General features: G+C 39.5%; 1 protein-coding gene across 1 annotated transcript; it reads left to right on the forward strand.

Annotated features, from left to right (window-relative positions):
* The first annotated feature begins 13631 nt into the window (after positions 1–13631).
* On the forward strand, positions 13632–22137 carry LOC115782221 (lamina-associated polypeptide 2, isoforms beta/gamma). Its single transcript, XM_075074379.1, is given in 8 exon segments — positions 13632–14252; positions 14411–14528; positions 16104–16259; positions 16408–16514; positions 18061–18161; positions 19934–20303; positions 20305–20363; positions 20365–22137. Coding segments are annotated over 8 exon segments (1299 nt in total). The 5' UTR covers positions 13632–14018; the 3' UTR covers positions 20519–22137.
* Positions 22138–22390: the final 253 nt, after the last annotated feature.

The raw sequence follows: 22390 nt of genomic DNA on the forward strand, positions 1-22390 counted from the left end.
GAAGATTTTAAAAATGTGGCCTAGTCTGATGAATCTCTATTTTTTGCTGCCACATTCAGATGGTAGGGTCAGAATTTGGCATAAACAACATGAAAGCATGGATCCTTCCTGCCTTGTCTCAATGGTTCAGGCTGGTGGTGTTGGTCATCATGCCAATTCGAACCAAAATCTCTGAAACATGTTTCCAACACCTTGTTGAATCTTTGGTACAAAGCACTAGCAAGGTGTACCTAATAAAGTGTCCAATGAGTGCCATTCAGACTAAAAATATTGAGATATGATGCTTTTTGTTTTTCTCCAACCCTACCCTGGACCTGCAGTTGCAGTTAAATATTTCTCTTAACCTCAGGTTTGGTAGTTGCTCCTGAAACCACAAAACTCAGTGGCCCTATCAAAGACAAACAGCACAAATCTTTATTAACCCCAATTTCCATAATGTAGTTTCTTTTTGAATATCCCTCTGTGTGGGTTTTCCACAAATTTAAGCCCTGCTATTCTGCAGCGCAAAGGTTCTTAGCTCTGTTTGATTAGGGCAACACACAGGAGGTCCACTGCCACGGTATTTTCTTTACCTGGGCCCATAACTCTTAAAAACACACAAACACTTGGGTTGTAAATGACCTGTTCATCACACAGTGACAGGAGAGGTGATTCTGGACTCTTGGTGGGCCAGGTGTGCAGATCAGGACAGCTGTGGCATGCCAAGACCTGTTGGCATGGCGACGTGGGACAGTGGAAAGTTCTGGAATCTGTCGCTGCTGGCAGAGCTGAGCTTCTGAGCAGGACTGGTGTTGGCTTTGCCTCCAGCTGTTTCTTTACAGACATGCTGAACGCCAGCTAGAGCCAGGGGCCAAGATCAGCCCAGCGAGTCTGGCCACACACAGGCCACTTATACACACGCATACAGGCACCCACAGTTATACTACAAGCTCACACAAACAAACACACACGCATTTGCTGCAAGCTGCCAATCTTTGCCAGGACAACAAAATGCAGCAAATCTGTTAAAGCTCCCAGGTTTGTCATTAATATTTTTTTTTTTAATTTAAAATCTAGCTTGTTCTTTTATGGTATTTGACCTCTTTTTTTGGTTTCTTTCCATCTGACCATCCATTTTCTTTTATGCTGCTTTCCCAACTTAGGATATTCCCAGTCACTGATTGATGCTTCTTTGCTTTGTAATTATCCTGACTTTCTCAAATTTAAGTTTTGGTGGACCTTTTATGTTTTGTTGCTTTTTTCCTGTCATATACTGTTTCACTGGTAGATGCCCTTATTAAACCTGGCCATAGTTTCAAATAATGAGGTCAGCACATTTACAGATAACTGTAAGCCAAAAAAGACTTCAGACTGCTCTAAAGACTCCACTACATAGAGTTTTTTCTTCTCTTAGAGCTGTATGATGTCAGTGAGCATTGCATTCCTAATATAGTCACCTTGGGAGCAGCCAATCAGAAAGCTAACTTTAAAGTAGGGTACCGTTGAAGGCAAGTTGGAGCCAAAGCAAATTGTTTCAGGGAATAAATACCCAAAACAGCCATACTGATCATTTTATTGGAGGTTTAAATCATTTGGATGACTTTGAACTCTTAGTGGCAACTCAGTATTTGTTTGCTTTGGGGAACTAAAGGAGCATACAGGCCCAGACGTAGCTAATGATGCCATTCAGCCTAAAAATGTCAAGATATCATTTTTATGTTCTTAAAGGGAGAGGTGTGAATACAGCTAATTTCAGACAGTGAATGAATTGAGTTGCACAAAAGCCCATTATAAGATAAATAAGGATTATTTTTGAATTGTTTTGAATTGTTACCAAGGTAATATATGACTTGTGAGATTAAAAATCTCAGTTGCAGCAGTGCGCCAAGCCAAGATAGACAGCATTTCAATTAGCAGTGGTTGCACTGACTAAAAATACTCTAAATAAGTATACGCATGTACACTGCAAAGCTAAGGAAAGTGAAAATGTCAGAAAAAGTAATTGTCACAATCATCTCAAGCAAAACGGGGGCAAGTAATGTTTATGCTAAAGTAGCTGTCTCCAGGTAATTTAAAATGACTTTAAATTGACTGTGAATCATGCAAAGCTACTCTAGTAGAGTCCAAGAATAAAAATATGGTGCCAGAAATGAACATAATAGGTCCCTTTTATAAATATTTATTCAAATTGTTATATTGAAATTTTTTTTTAGCCGTAAACTACTGTGACTTTCTGTTGAGCTAATCTTATACTTGATGGTACAACGTACTTCAGTCAGCCTCTGTTTTAAACGTGCTATATGAATAAATTGATTTGGGTAACTTTAAAAAAAAACAGCAACACATTAATGACTTGAAATCATACATTTAAACATATTTCTAGTCAGATTTGCAACATTAAAATCTTTTAAATAAAGATCTTACTTTTATTCTATAGCCAGATAAACACAGCTCTACCTTCCGATATCTAACAAATCATAATGTGACAGTGTACTACACAGTGCTGTAATGTTTCCACTGTTGCTACCCACTGTCAGTGGTGCTTGAAACCTTTGATTGAAGTACCTTTGAAAGTGGTGTCAGTGAATAATTGCTATGTTGAAATGGCCCCACCACAGAAAAATAAACTTGCCATCTTTTGTTTTCCTTGTGTGGTCAATGGTAATTCATTGAGTAAAGAGGAATGTGAGGGAATTCTTTTGAGGCTCTTGTTTGCTAATTCATTACCTTCTCAAGACTGGGGAAAGTGGCTGCGGAAATTAAAATTTATTGAAAACTATTTCAGTGGTAAAGTTGGCTGTGTTTCTTGGAGAAAGTTTTGGTCAATGAGGGGCTGACCTGTTTTTGTGGCTGTGCTCAGATGAGGAATGTGTAGGTTTTGTGGCCGATGGAAACCTACAGTAAGAGGAACTGGTAGCATTGGCAACATATAGACTGATCAGCAGTCTTTCATGTTTAAAAAGAAAACACTGGGATTGTTGCTCCTGTAGGTAAGTGGCCAGCAGAGTATTACATGAAGTGCCAAATTGACTAAGTGAATTTGTCATAAGTATCAGTGATGCATTATTTACTTTCACTCTCTGACCTTCATAGTCAAAGACTTCAGCCTAGACTCTTAGTCAGCCTTGAGATATGCTTTGCTGAACAACAAAAGAAAACCCTCCTCTGTTTCTTTAGTACATTACAGGTATAATAAAGATAATATGGGCAAAATTATTGGGCCACCAACATATTACAGCTACAGGAGCTGCTCAGCCAGGAAACCCACGCGATGAAGCTCCCAAACAGTTTTTGTGCTGATGGTAATGCCAGAGAAGCTTTGGAACTCTACAGTGTATATTTTATTTTGGAGTAAATTCTGTTACTGGGGTTGCTGTGACTCAAGAGGTAGAGCAGGTCTTCTACTAATTGTAATTTTGCTGGTTTGAGCCCTGGCTGCTCCAGTCTGCATGCCAAAGTATCCATGGGCAAGATGCAGAACCCAGAGCTGCTCCTGATGCATTCATTGGAGTGTGATTGTGTGCATGAATGTTAGATAGAGAGCACTTAGACGTAGAAAGTGCTTGCATGAATGTGTGTGTGAATGCTTATTGAGACATGCTGTATAAAGTGCTTTGAGTGCTCATGTAGAGTAGAAAAGCACTATATAAGAACCAGTCTATTCACCATTTATTCTCTCTGAATTTATTCTCGCTTTTCCATTGACATTCCTACAATTGAAAGCAATATCAAAAATAGTTAATATAAAACACTCTGGAAAATGTTGGAATTTACTGAAGAGTAAAATTCAGAAATAAAAAGGAAGTTTTATGTTATTTCAAAGCACCAGAAGCTTGCAAACCTAGTAAGACTAATTCTTAATCCTTTTCATAGGATGTTTTTTCTTAGGATCTAGAAAATGATGCCGCAATTCTCTGCCCCACCTATAAAATTTTGTTTGGCTCTGTTTTTTCCACTGATGGAACTGTTACAAGTTCCGATCCAGGTCTGATCCAGGTGACTTTTTTGGACATTAGATCACATTAATAAGGAGCTAGTGTAAGCTTTTGCTGCATACAGTGGAGAGACACTGAAGATTTCTGGCAGAACCCAGAATATTGAGGTTGATTTTACTGTCTAAAACCCCCACTTCCAAGAATATCCATTCCCAACATATTAACAAAGTAAGAGTCAGTTTTACAGCAGTGAGCTCATTTTTTCATTCACAATTCTCTTTTACTGCTTCTCTCATTTGCAATTAAGTTGAGTAAAGCATCACTTAAAGTCCTGTCATTCACTCATTTGATAGTCTGCTGGGAACCAGTATAACCAGACAGACTGAAAGACTTCCCGTTTTCTGTCCCCTCTTACCAGGCGCAGAGTTGGTGGATATGGTTAGAAGCAGTCATAACAAGCATTTTTCAAAATGAGCTTCATCTGATGACAAGCTCAGACAAACTGAATGCCTGACAGTTTTTTCCAGCCCAAGTCTCTGATGATGCTGTTCAACAAGGACCTTCTCTCCAACACTATTGAGGGAGGAAATAGAAAAACATTTTCTTGTAAGTGGAGCAGACATCATCTAAGAAGGTAATGTTTTTAGCATCTTACACCCAGCTGGACATGCAGTTTCCTCAAGCTGCTGCAGGGATTTTTATTGAATTTGCCCCAAATCATTATGTTGTCACTTCAATTTCAGTCTCACATATGGCATTAAACTTAAAGTACATCTTAATGCGTGTGGTTAATACATTTATTACTTAGCCAGAGCGCGTCCATCAACTCACAAAGTTCACCAATAAACCAATTTCCATTTATTGTCTGCTGCTGAAGTACATCTTTTCTGCCCATATCCATAGTGACTGCCGGCACTCAGCCAACCCACCCATCTGGTCTCATTTTGACACCCAGGGTTGCCATCTTGGAAGTCTGAAAAAAAGTAAGAGCTATAGAAAAGGTGACAACAGTTTTCCTTCCTAGTTTACCTCCCTGCACCACACTGAGTCTGACAAGCTGCTGAAAAATAGGACCAGGTCACATTTCACCCTCAAAAGAATGTGCAAGGGCTGTGAGTAACCCTGTGGTCTGGCTTGGCATGTTTGGTCTGGCTCCTCATAATATCATGTAGTGTGCCACTGAGGACTGAGGGCATGAACACCAAAGAGAAGTGTTGAGGGCGTTCCTACTTTGGACCAAAAATTGATGCCAGATCCTAATAGTAGCACTGTAATCAGTCCCCCCCACCCCCCCACCCCCCCTAATATTAGCACCATAGCGTTTTTCTCCAGGGTGGCGGTTGGTGTGTTTGGCTCAGTGTGTCCTCTTTGACCTTAAATTCAGTCCTGCGGCTGTGTAAAGCACCTCTTGGCATCATGAGCAGGCAGCACATTAATAAAGGACTGTATTAGGCTTGATTTTACCCAAATGTAACACAGAAGATAATGATACCAGTGATTTCAAAAACATCCTCAGTTTTGACATTAATCCTTCTTAGCAGAACAGATTACAGAGCCGATCCATAATGCTACTCTGCATGTCAGGTATATTAACTTTTTGAGCTATTGCAGCCATATGTTTTTATCATTGAACGCTGTTCAGGAAATCTCACGGAGCTGATTTCTCTTTTATCAGAACCAGAAGTGCCTTATGATGGTGGGCTAATGCGCAGACTGAAAAATGGTCCAGTTACACAAGGAAATAAATTGTGTGCCCCAAAAGGACTGGATATTAACTTAAAGATAACTTGGTCAATTTACTTTCAATCATAGTTGATATTCAATATCACCCCTGCTGGTGACTCTTACACTGCGGTGCTGCTTTCTACTAATGCACCTGTGCTGAATTTGCAGGAAAACTCATATCCTTGTGTGAAAGAGAAGAGCATGTCACTTCAACTAGAAGCTGATCTCTGTTCAATCAAGCCACCCAGTATGCGCTCTCACTCTAAATTAAAATTAAAATTGATATCCCCAGCAAGGCCAATATTTTTTGTTCTGCCACTAAATGTCGGCGATTTATCATTCAAACATCCTAGGGTTTTGTGTAGGTACTTTTGGACCTCAGGTACAGTGGGTTTGATGCTCAGCCAGAGACAATATCAAATCCATGCCAAGAGTCCAAGCTGTGAACGCTTGTCTGAGAGTTACCGTAAATCCTTCTGCTCGCACCACTAAGAAGCTCAGAAAGCCACAACCCTGCTATTTGCCACCCCTGTGGTCCTTACAGGTAGCCACTGAGACTCCCTAAATTATGATCTCCATGTATAGGAGAGCAATGCAAGAACAGAGCTCAATGGATAAAGGCTTACCTGTTGCCCCTTATTTTCCTCAGTGGATAAGGACCAGGGCTGTCAGTTTTCCTCTGTGTTGATTAATCTGGCACTTTATTGGATATGATTCTGATGATTAATGGCATATTATCCTGCCCCGCTGATAAAAAGCATTCAGCTTTAAGATATTTCCTGATTGAACCTGATGTTCCTGGCTGTTATTCTTTAAAATATGAAACTTCTGAATGTGAAAAATGTAAACTGTAATCAGCTCACTACCCTTACTGTAGAATGACATTATTTTAGGACTGTATTAAGTCTTCACTGTGACTGTATTCAAACTTTTCTGTGTAAACTTAGGAAGCATTTGAACTTGAACATTTTGGACTCTGAAGAAACAAAGATAGATTCATGCATGATTTCTCTTTGATAAATTAAATATAAAAATTTGATTGATAATGGCCACATGGTTCATTAACTTGGATCATTATTCATTAATTTTTACTGTCCCTAAATAAATAAATGAGGCAATGTAAGACATGATAATATTCTTAATTTAGATTTTTTTTTTTTTTTTCAGATGTAAAAAGTGTTTGATCAAAGGTGTCCAGAAAGGTGAAGCCCAACACTGCCCCCACCAGGAGTTCCCAGCAGGCTCCTGGAGTCACACATCAAGGTCTGTCGCTGGCCCTCGACCCCTGATCTGTGACAGGGAGAGGCCAGGACTGAGTGAGCCAGAGGAGACAACACACCATAGCTATGTGCAACTACACAGTGAGTCCTTTCGCTCGTTGCCATGCTGTAGCTGACCGCAGGATTGCAGTGTTTACTTAAGAGCCGGTGCATAAGAGAAAGGCGGACCACCGGCAGTTGCCACCCGCCGGGCCCTGGGCAGGACCTGGGGCTCATCTTTGTTGAAAATGGCTGTAGAACCTGCCACCTCCCACCGGGCTAGCCTATATTTAGCAACAAACTGAAACACCTCTTCATTCTTAAAAAGTTGTTTAGGTTTCCATTGAGAGGGAGGTTCAGAGGAGGACGGGTGGTGATGCTGCACTCCTGCGGTCTGAGAGATGCTTCTCATTGCCATGGATTAATTTGTGCAAGATATTTAAGTTACAGTCAACCTATGACGGACATAATCTAACTTCAAAGCACAGCCTAATATAATGGGGTAAAGTAAAAAGATGGAAAATTCGCAGAAAGAAGACGATAGGAACAGACTGTGGAAAATACTTCAAACGCGTGTGAACACTTTTACCAGAGCAATTATTTTCTTTACTTGGATGTAAATTGAAACAATTTTTGTATCATTTCACTCCCTCATTAACATGAAATGTGACTACCAAGTCTGTAAGCTGTGCGCTGCTAATGTGCTGACCAACATACTGTAGAGTTGTAATTACATGTGAACCATTCCACTCATTCCAGACCTACATAGAGATTGCACCAGATTGCACCTGATCATTGAGGACAAAATTGCTAATTCACAGAAAAAAAAATCTTCCCTTTACAAACTTCCACTAACAGTTGCTATGAATGTTTGTCATAAATGTTATAAATGTACATTATTTGTGTGTTTACGCCTAAATCACTTGGTCTGCTTTCCATTCTACACCATTTATCCTCAAAAATGTTTTTAGATCAAAATTTTTTTGAATAAGAATTGGGAGTTTTTGGTTCATTTACTAAAAAATGTTTTTGAAAAGACTGCATGTTTTCTGTCCTAATGAAGATGTTTTATTAATGACGATTTGCTGACTCTTAACTTTTTCTGTTTGCACGCTGCTCTCACTTCTCAACGTCTCACTGAACTCAAGAGGAAAGCAAATCCAAGACAGGACATGCGTATTACATGTTTTCATTTGCCCTCATATATGCCCGAATGGTGAAACAATCCCTCTTTTCATGCTCATGGTTTCATTCAGTGGGTGGCGGGAGCACCTCTATGATTGGGGATGAGGGAGCTGGGTGATTTTTTCCAAGGTGAGCACCTCATGGGAGATGACTGTTTGCTGCCATTAGTTTAAGTGCAGGAGTGTCAGTTAACCCGACACTGGCACCAGGAATACTTAATACCAGATGGAGGGAGCTGTCCTTGAAGTCTTAACAAGCAGGCGCACAGAAACAAGCCTTTATTCAGTGTGAGAGAACATAGAAAAAACTGATAACTTAGCAAGGTTACCACAAAGTGTATGTTAAATCCCACATAGGAAAAGGAGGGATAAAGGAGATTGAAGGGGGTGGGGAGGGGCAGAAGTCCAAAGTGGGTAAAAACACAGTTTAGATGTTGCTGACTGTAATTTTTTATTGCGTTCAAAATACGCAGGAATATAAAACAAAGCAGTGGTTGTCACGCTAAAGGGTCCAGCTGGTTAAGAGGTGTCAAATTATTGTACCTCAGCTGGATACATCGGTGTTGGACGTCAGGGGGTGAGAAAAGAGCCAAACCCAGCAGACTTTGGCACATTTGTCCTTTACCGCTGGCACGGATGAGCCACGCTGTGAGGCTTCGGAGCATCGATAGGCCCCCGGTGTTTTACTACCCAAAACTATGAGCTGCTACATAATCTGAACCATCAAGGCTACCTCCTGGAAGAACAGCAAACATGAAGACAAGTGCTTTTTCCACATGATTCACCCCCTGGTCTATTGACCAAATAGTTCTTGTGCAGGGTGGGCTTAAGAGCAGCTCATTCAGGCAGTGAGGCCTGAGCGTTTCCATTTCCAAGATTGAATAAGATAAGAAGATATCAGCAAGTACCAGATTTGTCTTGGCTGCAGCAGCCTGAGAGTCATTACTTAAAATAACGTGACACCAGAAACCCCCAACACTGACAAGGAAATTGCAAGAAGTCATTTCACTATATGACCTCACACAAAGGTCCCCAAAGAGGTCTCTTGTTGTCAGCTTTGATAAAATCCACTCCCTTTTCTTTTTTTCTTTGGTACTTAATTGAAAATTGAGCTTTAGTCCTGCCAATGATTACAATAAAATGCTGAATGCACTGCGCTGTTGGCGTGTTCCCTGATCTAGCACTTGGCAACTGTGAGTCCTGCTGAGTCTCTGTTGATTGTCTACTTCTCATTCATTAGGGCCGCTTAATGGGGCCTTCTAGATTGAGTGAGGAGGTCTGTGAGCTCAGAGCCCCGGCTTCTGCGAAAGAGAGGAAACAGTCGTGGGGCATAACGGTGTCACTACCAACACATCACAGGAGTCTTTCAAGAAGTCTTTGGCTCTTTTCATGCTGGTTTGGTACCAGTGTACAGCCATGTAGACAGAAAAGCTAAGCAGAGGCAGGTCTGTGTAGAACTTCAGCCAAGTTAAGCACGGAAATATTTCTTTCCTGTTAACTTGAGGCTCTGGCAGTCACTTGCGTGAGGTTGCCCTTTCTTTTTATTCAAAAGCCACTAGCCACTAGGTTCAGCCATGTTAGGCATGTATAAAGGGTCACCTGGCAATGAGCCACAAAGTCAAGTATGTGAAATCTCAGTGCTTTGGTGCCATTTAGCTGCTTAACATTCACCATGTCACCACCAGGGAGAGGGTTGGTTTGGGGTCAGTTACCATTCACCCTTTTTTGTAGAAATTTCACCTATTTGGAATACCCACATGGAATAAGACTTGAAGATTTGAAAGGGAACATCCTCCAGTTTCTAAAAATTCACCTATTTAGCATGTGGCCAAAACAAAATCCAACCCTAAAATTAGATGAGTTGCCAGTGACCTGGTGGATGATAAGAGGTTAACAAGCACCGCTGTCTCAAACATGGCTTTTTTGGCTGACAAAAACTTTGATGATATTTGGCATCAAATGGCAGTGGGTTTTTTGCTGAGTAGCTCAGTAGTGCTTGCTCTCCTTTAACTTGCATTAGCAATATTTTTGTCCACCTGGGGGTAGCAGAGGCAAGCTATGAAAACTTTCTTCTTTTCTTTTTTTTTTTTTTTGTCTTTATTACATAACAGCAGTTAGATGACAGGAAGGTGGGGAGGTGATATGCAGAAAGGGTGAATCAACTGGCTGCAGAGCTATAAGGTTCCCTGTGCCTCAGCTGTAAGCTGTGTGTAATTAAAAACAATGAGCTGAAAGACACTAAAACGATCAGTATTTGGCATTACAACAGAAGTTCTGACCTTTAACCAAGGGTAACAACACTAACTAACTGATACCCTTCACCTGGAGAGAATCCAAAATAACTTTAGTGATGGACTACATGATTTGAGCAGATTGCACCGTGATAGGAGGGGTAGGGTGTTAGAATTTTTTTCTCTTGGTATTTGCTTGTATTTTATCTTTATATATATATATATATATATATATATATATATATATATATATATATATATATATATATATATATATATATATATATATATATATTATATATATATATATATATATATATACTAGAATTGAGGCATTATGTACCCAATAATTTTGTATCACCTCTATTCTATTCACCCACTTCAATCAAAAAAAAAAAAAATTTGAACAAAAGGGAAACTGTGGAGTTTCAATAACTCTGTGGATTTCTCAGTATGTATTACAATATTTATAATACTTTATGTAAAAATATAAATTTTTTAACCTTTATATCTGAATTGTGAAATGAATTAAAGATCTAAAGCAATGTAGTGCATCTGAATGTGTCATGCAGAAAAAGCACTTGCAATGGCTCTGACATATGCTTATCAAGGACATGAATGGCCTTTAGTAAATTTTCCATCAGATGATCCAGCACAATTCCCCTTGAGTGCCTCGGTGTGGACTTAATAGAAATTCTTCACTGACTAAATGGAAGTTCACACACAGTTATGTTTGTCTTAAGTTCAGCGAGGACATGAGCAAGTTTGTCTCGGCACTCAATGGCCAAATAAAACGGGAAAAGTCTAAATCATAATAGGAATGCAAATACATGGAGGAGTACGTCTGATATAAACAGGCAGGCTGCCAAATGGGCATCAGCGAGGGCCAGAAGGGCAGTCTCATTTTTCCTTCTGACAGAAATGTCTACAACTAAGTGTGTGTCCTTTAAGTAGAGTTTAGATTGTCAACAGATGAAAATATACTGTGTGAGCATTACTAGGTGGCTGTTCCTAGGCCAGGACACACAAAACTCTGGTGAAATACACTGCTCCAGCTGCCCGCATCCTACCCTCCTTTTTGCACAGGAAACTGCCCAGGATTTGATCTTAATTAGTTTGGCAGCAAGTAATAACATCCTTGGAGGATTAGAGATTGTTGTTATAGATTAGTGTAGCAAAACCAGCCTTTTTCAGCTTTTCATGGTACTACAAAATGCTTCAGATTATGTAAAAATGTGTGAACTTTTATTAGACATAAAAAAAATACACTGCTGACTGTTACGTAAATCTAGACCATGCAGCACATCTGTGCCCACATTAGGTGACAGGCCTGTTATCATGCAGTATGCTGAAGTTTTGTAACACTGATTAATTTCACAGGTATGTGTTTTGTTGTGTCAGTGGAATTGAATCAGACATTCGCTGGGTGGTAAAGGTTGACTTTTCCTAAGGTACTTCTGTGGTTGGCTCAATTTGGATTTAGAGATGCTTAAAATCCAAGATAAACTCCAGTGAGGAGTCTGCGTTCAACATTTTTCTAAATGATCAGAAATCCTCTTTTAGAACATGGTTGCTGGCGTTCATGTTCATTCGAGAGGCGCTGTCTTTTCCAAACACAACATTACATTTAATATTTCAATTGCCAATTCAACTCTCTTGGAATAGCTGCCCACTGACTTTTATTTTCACCTAAATTGTTTGGTTTTTTTGGGGGGTTTTTTGTCTTCCTTCAGCCAGCTCTTACATTTGTTCTCTTGGTTTATTTAACAATCATCTGTCAAGAAATGCCATCAAATAAATTGACTGGTCGACATCAGGTGGAGCAGTTCCATTTCAAATGAACTCATTCTGAAAATGTGAATGTTGACGATTAAAGAGTAGTCTTTGATCATTTTTCAGAGGCCATGACTGTTATGCTTAAAGAGGCAGTCTCTGTGATTTTTGGCCTGAGTCTTATTTTCTGTATAAATTACATACAACGAAAGCTTAAGAGGTGTTTCTCAAGGGCTCAACATTTTTTACGCTTACACTCCATTGGCAAATCCACTATGGAAAAGCTGAACTATACTTGAAGAGCTGTGTTTTAATGTGGTTTGGAGCTGATGCAGGGATCAATTGCTTAGCTTCTGCAGCAGCATCCCAGAAAAGCCCCAGAGGGGCAGGTCTGAAAGACAGGTGGGGAGCCACACAGTGCCACCTCAAACCACTGTCCCCGCAGTGAGGGAGGAGGGTGTTCAGAGACCAAGGCAAACAGGAGGGAGTCAAACATTGCCATGTCTGTGAGCAAGTCTGTAGATCTGCACTTAGTGTTTTTTAAGGGATTCATTAAAAAATAATTGACAGATTAATTAACTGTCTGCGAGATAGTCAGCAACGTTTGTCTTCTTCCAGACCTTTGAATTACCACAAACATCACATATTTGGTCAGCAATTAAATGCATTGAAATTAAATGTCACCTTAGCACGATTACCAACACCCCAGTGTGTGTGTGTGTGTGTGTGTGTAGAGGGAACCTGAAAAAGGTCAATATTATGATTATTACACCAGCTTTTCTTCTTTTCTTTTAAGCTGTCCTCATGTCTACTAAAGTATTCATGGTTATAGATTAAAAACTAATGATCATGCTGATCCATCTTAAAAATACTCTTTTGCTTACTTTCAATTTTAAACTTTTTTTATTTTTAAAAAAATATAAAAATATTAAGTTGCCCAAGAAATTGTCCTTGCTTGTCTTTTCCCTGTAAAGCAGATTGTGTGCTTTTGTAACGTTATCAAGTTTGGTTGCTTTTTGTCTTGATAATGAACAGTTTTAAGCCTTGAGTAAACTATTTATGTTCACTATGTGGCATATGCTGCCCTCTTCCGTTACAGAGGCTTCATCTAAGTCGCTGAACACACGCCCATTGCCATAATATGTACCATGAAAATCTTTACTGGCTCTATATTATTACAAATAACTAACAATTATTTAGTATTATTAATTAGACCAAAATCACGCCGGATAGAAACTGCAGCTGTATGAACGCTTTTAACAACCAGCGCCATTATAACATTGTTATCTTCTCCCTTGCTGCGCCCCAGATTAGTGTTTTAAACTCGCATTTTCCTGCTTCATGAAATACCAGTACCAATAAAGTCGCGAAAATGACAAATGTGTGAGTTTCGTCGGCAGGATTTCGTATAAAGCCGTTATCCGAAAACACACAGGTTTCGATTTCTTTGTCGCGGCAGCCTGCCAATGTTCCATTCATAGCAAGCCAATCAGAGAGGAGCTTACTGGCGCCCTCCATCCAATAGCGGCGCTGTTTACTCTTCGGCCCTGTTGCGACCGCGGACAGACAGAAGCAAGTGGACCGGTTTGAAGCTAAGCTAATTCAGTCAAATTACAGCGAGTTAATTTAGCTTTTAACACTGATTTAATTCAAAGCACACGTGCTTATCTGTTTTCGAAAAATCGGAGCTGTATGTAAATAGTTGAATCGTTGGGCTAACGAGCGGAATTGGACGTTTATTTTAATAAACCGCTTCTGTGCTACTAGCTTAATTGGCAGCGGGTAGGCGCCACTTCTGTTTGACAACAGCGCTATTCCGTCACGTTCCCGGTGTTGTTCCTAACGGCTCAGTGAACCAGCTAATTTCCGTTAGCCACGAAGGAAATCACTCAGATTTATTTTTTTAATAATAATAATAAGAAGAAAGTTAGAATGGCAGAATTCCTGGAAGATCCGTCGGTTCTCACGAAAGATAAGCTGAAGAACGAGCTCACGGCAAACAATGTGCCCCTTCCCAGCGGAGAGCATAAGAAAGAAGTGTATGTGCAGCTGTATCTGAAGAACCTGACTGTGCTGAACAACAAGAAGACTCCACCTGCAGACACTTTCTCAAGCGATGAAGAGTTACCTGCCCCCGTGGTGTCAAACAAAAGTCGCTCTGGAAGGGTAAGAAGTCTCTTATTGCTGCCCGTTTAATCTAGGGTTTTTTTTTTTCCCCCCACACGTGGTGTGATATTAGTCTCTACGCGTCTGTTTGGACTGCGTTAAATTTTGAATATTGCCGCACTGATTGACTTTTTTTTTTTTTTTTAATCTTTATGCAGAAAGCTACCAGAAAGACGGACAAGCCTCGCACGGAGGAAGTGGAGGTGACGGATCTAACTGATGAAGACTTAAAACAACAGCTGGTAAAGCACGGTGTGGATGTAGGACCCATTGTTGGTGAGTTCCCTCGATTCATTCATGTGTTACACTCTTGCAAAATAAACATGGCAAGACCACAGATGCAAACACAATTTATTTATTTTATTTTATTTTTATTAAAGGTTTAAATAAGATAAATGTAGTTCAGCCACTTGTTTCAAACGTTAATGCTAGTAACTGGTAATGTTTGCACCAGTCAAGGTCAAAACAAGAAATTCTGGCATTTTTCAGTGTAAGATTTAATTACAGCTCAAGCCAAGCCAGTATAGCTGTGACAACACTGAGCAAAACTAGTTTGTCTTGCCCAGCAAAAAATATCAAGAAGCTGTGTGTATCAAGTACAATAAGCTGGAAGGCACTAAAACAATCAGTAGTGCCAAAGAAGTGCCAACTTGTAATCTAGGATAGCAACACTAACTAATACCCTTCACCTGGAGACAATTTAATTTAACTTTAGTGATGGACTCCAGGATTTGAGCAGATTGCTCAGTGATAGGAGAAGTAGGGTAGGGTGTTAGATTTTCTTTTTTCTTCCTTGGGGTTTGTTTGCTTGTATTTTTTCTTTTTTATATACATAGACTAGAAAAGAGGCACAATGTATCCCATAATTTTGTATCACTTCTATTCACCCACTTCACACCAAAAAAATTAACAAAACCAGGAGGGAAACTATGAAGTTTCAATAGCTGTGGGTTTCTCTGTATGTCTTACAAAAATTTATAATTTACAGACAATAAATATCAAAAAGTATCCTATTAGTGAATACTCCTAATCTGTGCGTTTTAGTACAACTAAACTCCATATGAAAGTGTAAAGTCAAATTTAAATTATGTAATTCAACACTTTTGTAAAACATAAATAACATATTACAATCCCTGAATCCATGCCTATAAAGTGCCTAACATATGAGATGGCGCAATGTTGCTGTAGTTAAGTAATGTTTAATTATACAAAAATAATTGCTTACAAAGATTAAATAAAAATAAGTGAGCTGAGAGCCTGGGGAACGCAAACACATAAGGAAGAAGACCATGAACCAAACACACAATGGGACGTCAGACTCTGGATTCCTGCCTAAACTAATAGTGAAGGAAATGAATAAAAGCAAAACTGAAAATAGGACTGCTGGTAAATCCCACTCAACTAATACTTTTTGCAATTTTGCTTATTAATTAACTGAGGAATAATGGTAGTGGTGAGGAGAGGGAGAGTGGAGAGTGTGCAGGTGAGCTTTGGCAGCCAATGAGCACTGTGAATCAGAAACCAGTTTAACAAGGATGGTAGAAAAAGGAAAAAAACAATAACCAGGTAGTCGATGAGCCACTGCATTGAGGCATACCTAACGACGAATGTTTTATGATAATAATCAAATCCATTGTCCAGAAAATTTATAAAAATAGCTACTGTCAGGATATTGCATAATCACAAAATGATCATGGAAAGTCTTTATATTTGGACTCCAGTTCTTTGTCTACATATACGAATATTCCAGTCAATCTGTCATGAAAACTAAAAAAACTATTAAGATGACATCTAACGATAGGAGTGAAAATATAGCATGTTATACTGTGTATTATTTCTCTGTCCATTCAGCCTCTACTCGTAAGTTCTATGAGAAGAAGTTGCAGAAGCTTTTAGACCAGCGTCCAGCTGAACCTGAAGTTCCTGCAGATGTCACAACTCTTCCCAAGGCAGACAGTAACCAGAACGGCAACACAAACTCTGACCATTACAGCGACAAAGAAGATGGTGAGCTCTGAACGCACTTTAGTCTGGATGTTGTCAAATTTTTTCATTGCGAAAAAGCTCCCCAAATTAGTTGCATCGGGCCTTTGGGTAAACACTGGATAAACACACATCACAGTATTGATATTGCCTCTTTTCACTGTTCGCACAGAGGTCACTGCCCCTGAACCAGAGCCGGTTCCTGTGGTAGAGAAGCCTGTGAGAAGCAGAGGAAAAGCTCCTGTCACTGTGAGAACCAGCAGCAAACGACAAACAAAGGTGAGGCACATTCTGCCAAACTTGGGTGGCATATTATTATAATGAATAATGTTGTTATTAATGAATTTAAAATGGTACCAGAAATAAAACATAAATAAATAAAAATGTTTAAAAAGAGGGGAAAACTACACAAGGGCAAAAAGAGAGACAACATCACAGAAAAGCAAGTTTATTTAAGTTTGTACTTTGAAGCAAGTCCAAGATAGCCAGGGTTTCTCTGTTGTAGCTGGCTTACAAATATTAAACCCCAGTCAGAGGTAACAGTAGTTATTAACTTTCTTTGTTTTTCTTTGCTTCAGGTTGTGTACAGTCACATAAAAAGGTGTGTTTGCATCGTTTGGCTCTACACAAAACAGGCAGACAGAGCGCCACATAGGTTAGCTTCTACAGTCAGAAACAATATCAGAGGACCAGGTGATGTAGATCAAAAAGCACAAGTCAAGACAGTGGTGGTGCAGAAATTTATAAGTTAATGTATTTATTTTTAGCAGTATATCTCAGTACTGTAGGTTTTTTTTTTTTTTTTATAATATTACAGCTGGCGTTACAGGTGTGAAACGTCACTTAAACATCACAGGCTATCACTGTGTTCAGGTCTGACATGAAGATGTGAAAGTGGCTTTTGTTTGTGACTAGATCAAAGTCAACGACAGCAACAAGAAATCTTCCATATCTCATGCAATAACTCTGTACAGTGCAACACATCTGTCGTGCAGAGGATCATCAAGAGTTTATCAACCCTGCACTCTCACAGCTCACCGCTGCACTTCACATTGTTATGCTGAGCCACTTTCATATCATCTCATATTTTGTTATACTACTGTTTAGTAAGCCATTTTAAATTGGTATATATCTTAATAAAATAACAATCTACTTATTTAAGCCATTTGTTTGTTTGTTGTGGTTAACTCTTTTTTTGGTGTTAGAATTTCCTAAATCCCTCATAAATAAAGTATGACTTATCTTAAGTACATTTAATGATTTTAATATTATACTGTAATAAAAAGCCAACAAATAGACTAATCAGTGTTCTATTCACAACAATTCCAGCAGAGTAAAACCAACCAAGCATAAAAATGAAATAATGCATCACGTGACTCTGCGTTCAGTTGGTGATGCATTTTCTGCATCACCAACTGAATGCTTGCACATTCCTGTCACTGCGCACCGCACAGTTTGCACAGCTACAGATTAACTGCAGGGTGTGATTTGGTGGTATTACCAATGTTCAGCTCAAAAGGGTGAATGCGTAAAACACATTTTTTTCTCTGCAAAAGCAATACATCATACTTTGGAAGTGAACACGTGACACTTTCAGCTAATTTTAAACTGAAACTTGGAACATCACCCGCTTCAGACCAGGTTACGTGTTCAGTGTTATTATCATTATCTAGCTAGTTAAAAAGACTACAATCATAATAACAGTGAGAATGCTGACTTCAAGCTCAGCATACCTCACTAACCTGCTAATCTCGCTTCATAGTGCACCCCTATAATTACAGCATAGTTTCAGTTTGTATGAACATGTTTTATGTTACACTAACAGGTGGTGGAGGAGATTATTACCGAAGAGACCCCTAAAAAGGCCAGCGAGAGTGTGGTTGAAGATATCCTTGCCAATGAAATAAGCACACCAACGGGCATCAGGTAACATTTGATCATCATTTTTATGTTATTTATCTTTATTTGTTTTGACACACTTTCAGATTCAAGCATGCGAGCCATGTATTTGGAAATATTAAAGAACAACATGACTAGAGTGTTAAGTGTCAGATAGCCAGAGAGTGTTCAGTTTTATGTTTGTACTTCTAAATCCTAATGTGTCGTCTTAGGGTGCTTCACACGGTAAGTTGTTAAAATGTCATAGAAACCCAACTAAAGCTGGACTGATGGATCAGCCAGTGACTGTGATTGGCCACGCAGCTGTCTGAATCTGTGCCATTTTCATTAGCCTGTGCTGCAGATGACATGCACCTCACCAAGAGCGTTAACTACACAATGCTGCAGTGCAGACTCCAAGAAGTACTGACTATAAAACTGATTATCGACGTTCGTTAGCTCAAACTCCAGTGTAATCAACTCAGTTGTGACACTTTACCCAAAGTACACAAAAATGCTGAACGCAGCATATGTACACATGTAAAATATGTTCCTTATCAGTTGCAGCTCTGTCCATCAACCTGGAGTGCTGTAAAAAACAATGAAAGTTATTTTACAGACATTGTTTTTATGAGCATGCAAACAAAAAAATCTATTAAAATGTAGAAATTTTATATATGTGTGTTCTGTCAATAATAGTTCTTAAAAGAAAATCAGAATTGTCAGGTAAGACTTAGAAAAATCTGAATCTGCAATGAAAACTGCAGTCAGTGCCTCTCAAAACTCAACCATCCCCTATGGACCAGTCACTTGGTGACAGTGGGGAAGAAATCTGACTCAGCTGGTTAGGGTCTAAGGAAGAAGGAAGCAATAGTATGATTATTCATTTTCTTTTTTTAAAACCTGTAACTCAAGGTCCACTGGACTGTTTTACTGCATTCCAGTCTTCCTCAGCAGTTGTAGCACAAGGTAGCTAGATGAAGGGCATATTTGAACAGAGCTCTTTCAGGGGGAGTGTTTTGCAACAGATGTGACAAGTGAGAAAACTTGAAGCTGCTGTATAGCATTCAGAACCCCTGGGCTGTTTGCACTGTAGCACCAGCATCTCAGACTCAAACAGAGCTAAAACCAGAGTCTTGTTGGAGGCCTTGCAAGCATGTAAGGCTTTCTATCTTGAGAAAACCAGGCTAGTGTTCACTCACTTTTTGTTAGTGGTCTTTTCAGACAAAGGTTTTGGTTGCCTCCAGCTGAATACTCTGGACTGCATGCTGTTATCTCACTTTTACAACAGTGTGGGATGTCACTCTTTCGCACAGTGAAAACTCACTCCAAGCTAACCAAAATGCATCACTACAAACCACATGAGAATCGGGGTAATATTTTACATACTCCCAGAGTACTCCCAGTGCATACTCCCAGAGTACAAAGCACACCTGGCTACAAGAAGACATTTAGCTCAAACTTGTAGCATTCATCTGGTAGCTTTTATCAGATCATGTCATTACCATAAACAAACCGCTCCAGTGTTTATTTGTAACCAGAGCAGCTCAAATTACAGCACACAAAGGTAGTGTGGCTTTGTTTTCTGCTAAAGATGCCATTACGCCACTATATCTTTTATATGGCAAGTTTTTCTTGTTTGTTTTATCTTGTTTTGCTGCTGTTTAATATTTAAAATCTTAAAATTTGAATCTAGAACCTTTTAAATCTGATAAAATAAGATGTGAGTGTGAGCTGTGGCAAAAGCTGTTAAGTGCAAGGATTTATTTATTTACCTTCAATTTAACCAAAAGGTTTATTTCCCTTTTTTTTCTGATCAGTGCAACCTGTAGGCGTCCAATCAGAGGGGCAGCTGGTCGGCCTGTAAAACCAAGTGAGTACTGGCTGGATGAGTCCCACGTGAAGCACAGCGTCCACACCGAAAGTCGCTCATATTCTGAGTCTTTCTCCCGACCGAGCAGCACAGTCTCCTCAAGCAAAGCGCCAGTTCGACGAGGCTTCCTGTCCCTGTTGCTCAAGCTCCTGCTCCTTGTGGTGGTGTGTGCTTCTCTGTACTACGTCTACCAGAACCTGGATTCGGAGCACATCAGTGCCCTCAAAGGCCTCTCCGACAGCGTCATCGTCCCAATCCAAGGCGCTGTGGACAAAGCCGCCACCTACCTGGGCATCAGCAGCAGCGGTGTTGCAGAGAGCGGTGGCAAGTAAAGACCATCAGCAGCCCCTCGCCATACCCACAGCACCTACCTGCCGCAGCACACCACACCACAACTCAAGCAGTAAGCCTGGCTCACCTCCTTTCCTACATGTTTGGACAAAGAACAGATCTAATTGGAACGATTAAAAATTGTTCTGCCTGGACTCGGACTTTCCTCCTGCCACAAGAGGGGGGTATACTCAAACAGTAGCTTCTGGATAACACTGTTTGTGGCAGTCAGAAGAGACTAATTCTAATGTTGATTTTAATCTGTGAATTGTTTGTGTCTTTGTGTGTATTTAACCCTCATATGTAGAAATGAGTGCAGAACAGAGAGGCCATTTTTATCCATGCATGGTTGTAGTTTTTTAAGGTCATACTGTAGTTTTATCTGACGCTCTGTGCCGGGTGTTTTTCTGACTGTGAAGTGCCTGGACACTGTTAGCACTTAGTGCCCTCCCTTTGTTTTTGTTTTGGGTTTTTTTTTTTTTTTTTTTTTTCAAGCACAAAGCAGCGCTTCTACTAATCCCAGAATGTCTACACGTGTTTCTTTATGAATTGGGGATGCACTGATATATCAATATTGGCTGTTATTTGCCTTGTTGACTGATATCAGCTTATTGGTAAATAAGATGACGTTTCACTGGCATTGGTGGATGTTTATTTGTTGTCTCATCAGTTCTGTGCTAAATGTTGAAAGATGGTTTGATGAAGCGATATTTGGTTCTTTGTTTCCCTGACAGAAAAGGGGAATACATAACAAAAACAAAATGAACATAAGTCGGCATAGCTGTAGGTCATACTGTCATTGTAAACATCGCTATCAGGCCAAAATTTCACAATCAGTGTGTCTTTGGTAGGAATTTCAAAATGTGCTCTGTAGCTATAGTGTTAGGTAGAAGGATTGATTATTTCTATGGTGCTCAGGTTGATTCAGTTCAAACATTTTAACGTGGTCTGTGTTGGGAGGAGATACACGGTGTAATCAGGTCACATCACCGCATGAGGAAAATCAGCCTACGTTCAGCGTGAATTAGAAGCTTTTTTTTTTTTTTTTAATGGCTCATCACTGCTCAAATGGATCGCTCATAGCGGGCTCTGATCGTGGTTGAAATGATCATTCTGGGCTCTGTGTATTGTAACGATTTTACACTCAGTTGAGGTATAAAGTTTAATGTGCTTTCAGCATCTTGTATCAACATTGTCGTTAAAATTGCAAACAGAAGCTCCTGAGGAAAATAAAATTTCAGCGTTCGATCACAGGTTACTGATTTTGATTTTCCATCCCTGCCAGTTCATACGAGTGTACACACGAGAGTTTTAGTGCTCTGTTGTGCTTTTCTTTTGTCTTGTTTTTATAAGATTTCTGATCCTTCGGTCCTTTATGTAGGACTGGCTGTTTAGAGTGCACCCACATAGCCCACCTCACTGGCTGCAGGTGTCAAGACATGGCAGATCTGCAAAGAAGAGGAAAGTAAATCCTTTTTTCAGACAATTAAACAGTTTATTTTTGTCACAACTTTTGCTTGGAGCAACAAGGATGCATTTACTCGAGGGGACGTTGGAAGATTTCACGGTGGCGGGGATTGTTTTCTATTTTGATATTTTTCTAAAGTTGCATGTTAAACTTTTTATAGCATATTGTAAGCAATACATGCAAGTAATACTGTATCTTAATCTGAATTTGCTGACAACTTAAGTGATTTGATCATCAGGCAGCTCTCCCACAATGGACAGAAACAACAGGGGTTATGTGGGTAAGGATTTTGAATCTGTTTATTTATGATAATGTAGGCAGTGTATCATTAAATAAACTTGGTTGTTGCCAGATTTTTTTTCTTCTGTCTGTGAATCCTTTGAGACCAATGGTGTTTTTTTTTTTTTTTTTTTTTTTTTTTTTTTGAATGCCATAGCTTTTCATTTATTGAAAGTTTGCTGTGATATTAAATAAGAAATCAGGTATTGTAGCTACTGCTGTCTTTGTAAAATGATGTAGAGAATTAAAATTTCTGAAGTAAAACTGGTGTTCATTATGTAGCATTGCATTGTTCTAAGAAGCTAGCTTTAATTTGAGGGCAGTCCT

The sequence above is a fragment of the Archocentrus centrarchus genome, chromosome 6 (genome assembly GCF_007364275.1).
Source record: "Archocentrus centrarchus isolate MPI-CPG fArcCen1 chromosome 6, fArcCen1, whole genome shotgun sequence".
In the NCBI taxonomy this organism is placed as follows: domain Eukaryota; kingdom Metazoa; phylum Chordata; class Actinopteri; order Cichliformes; family Cichlidae; genus Archocentrus; species Archocentrus centrarchus.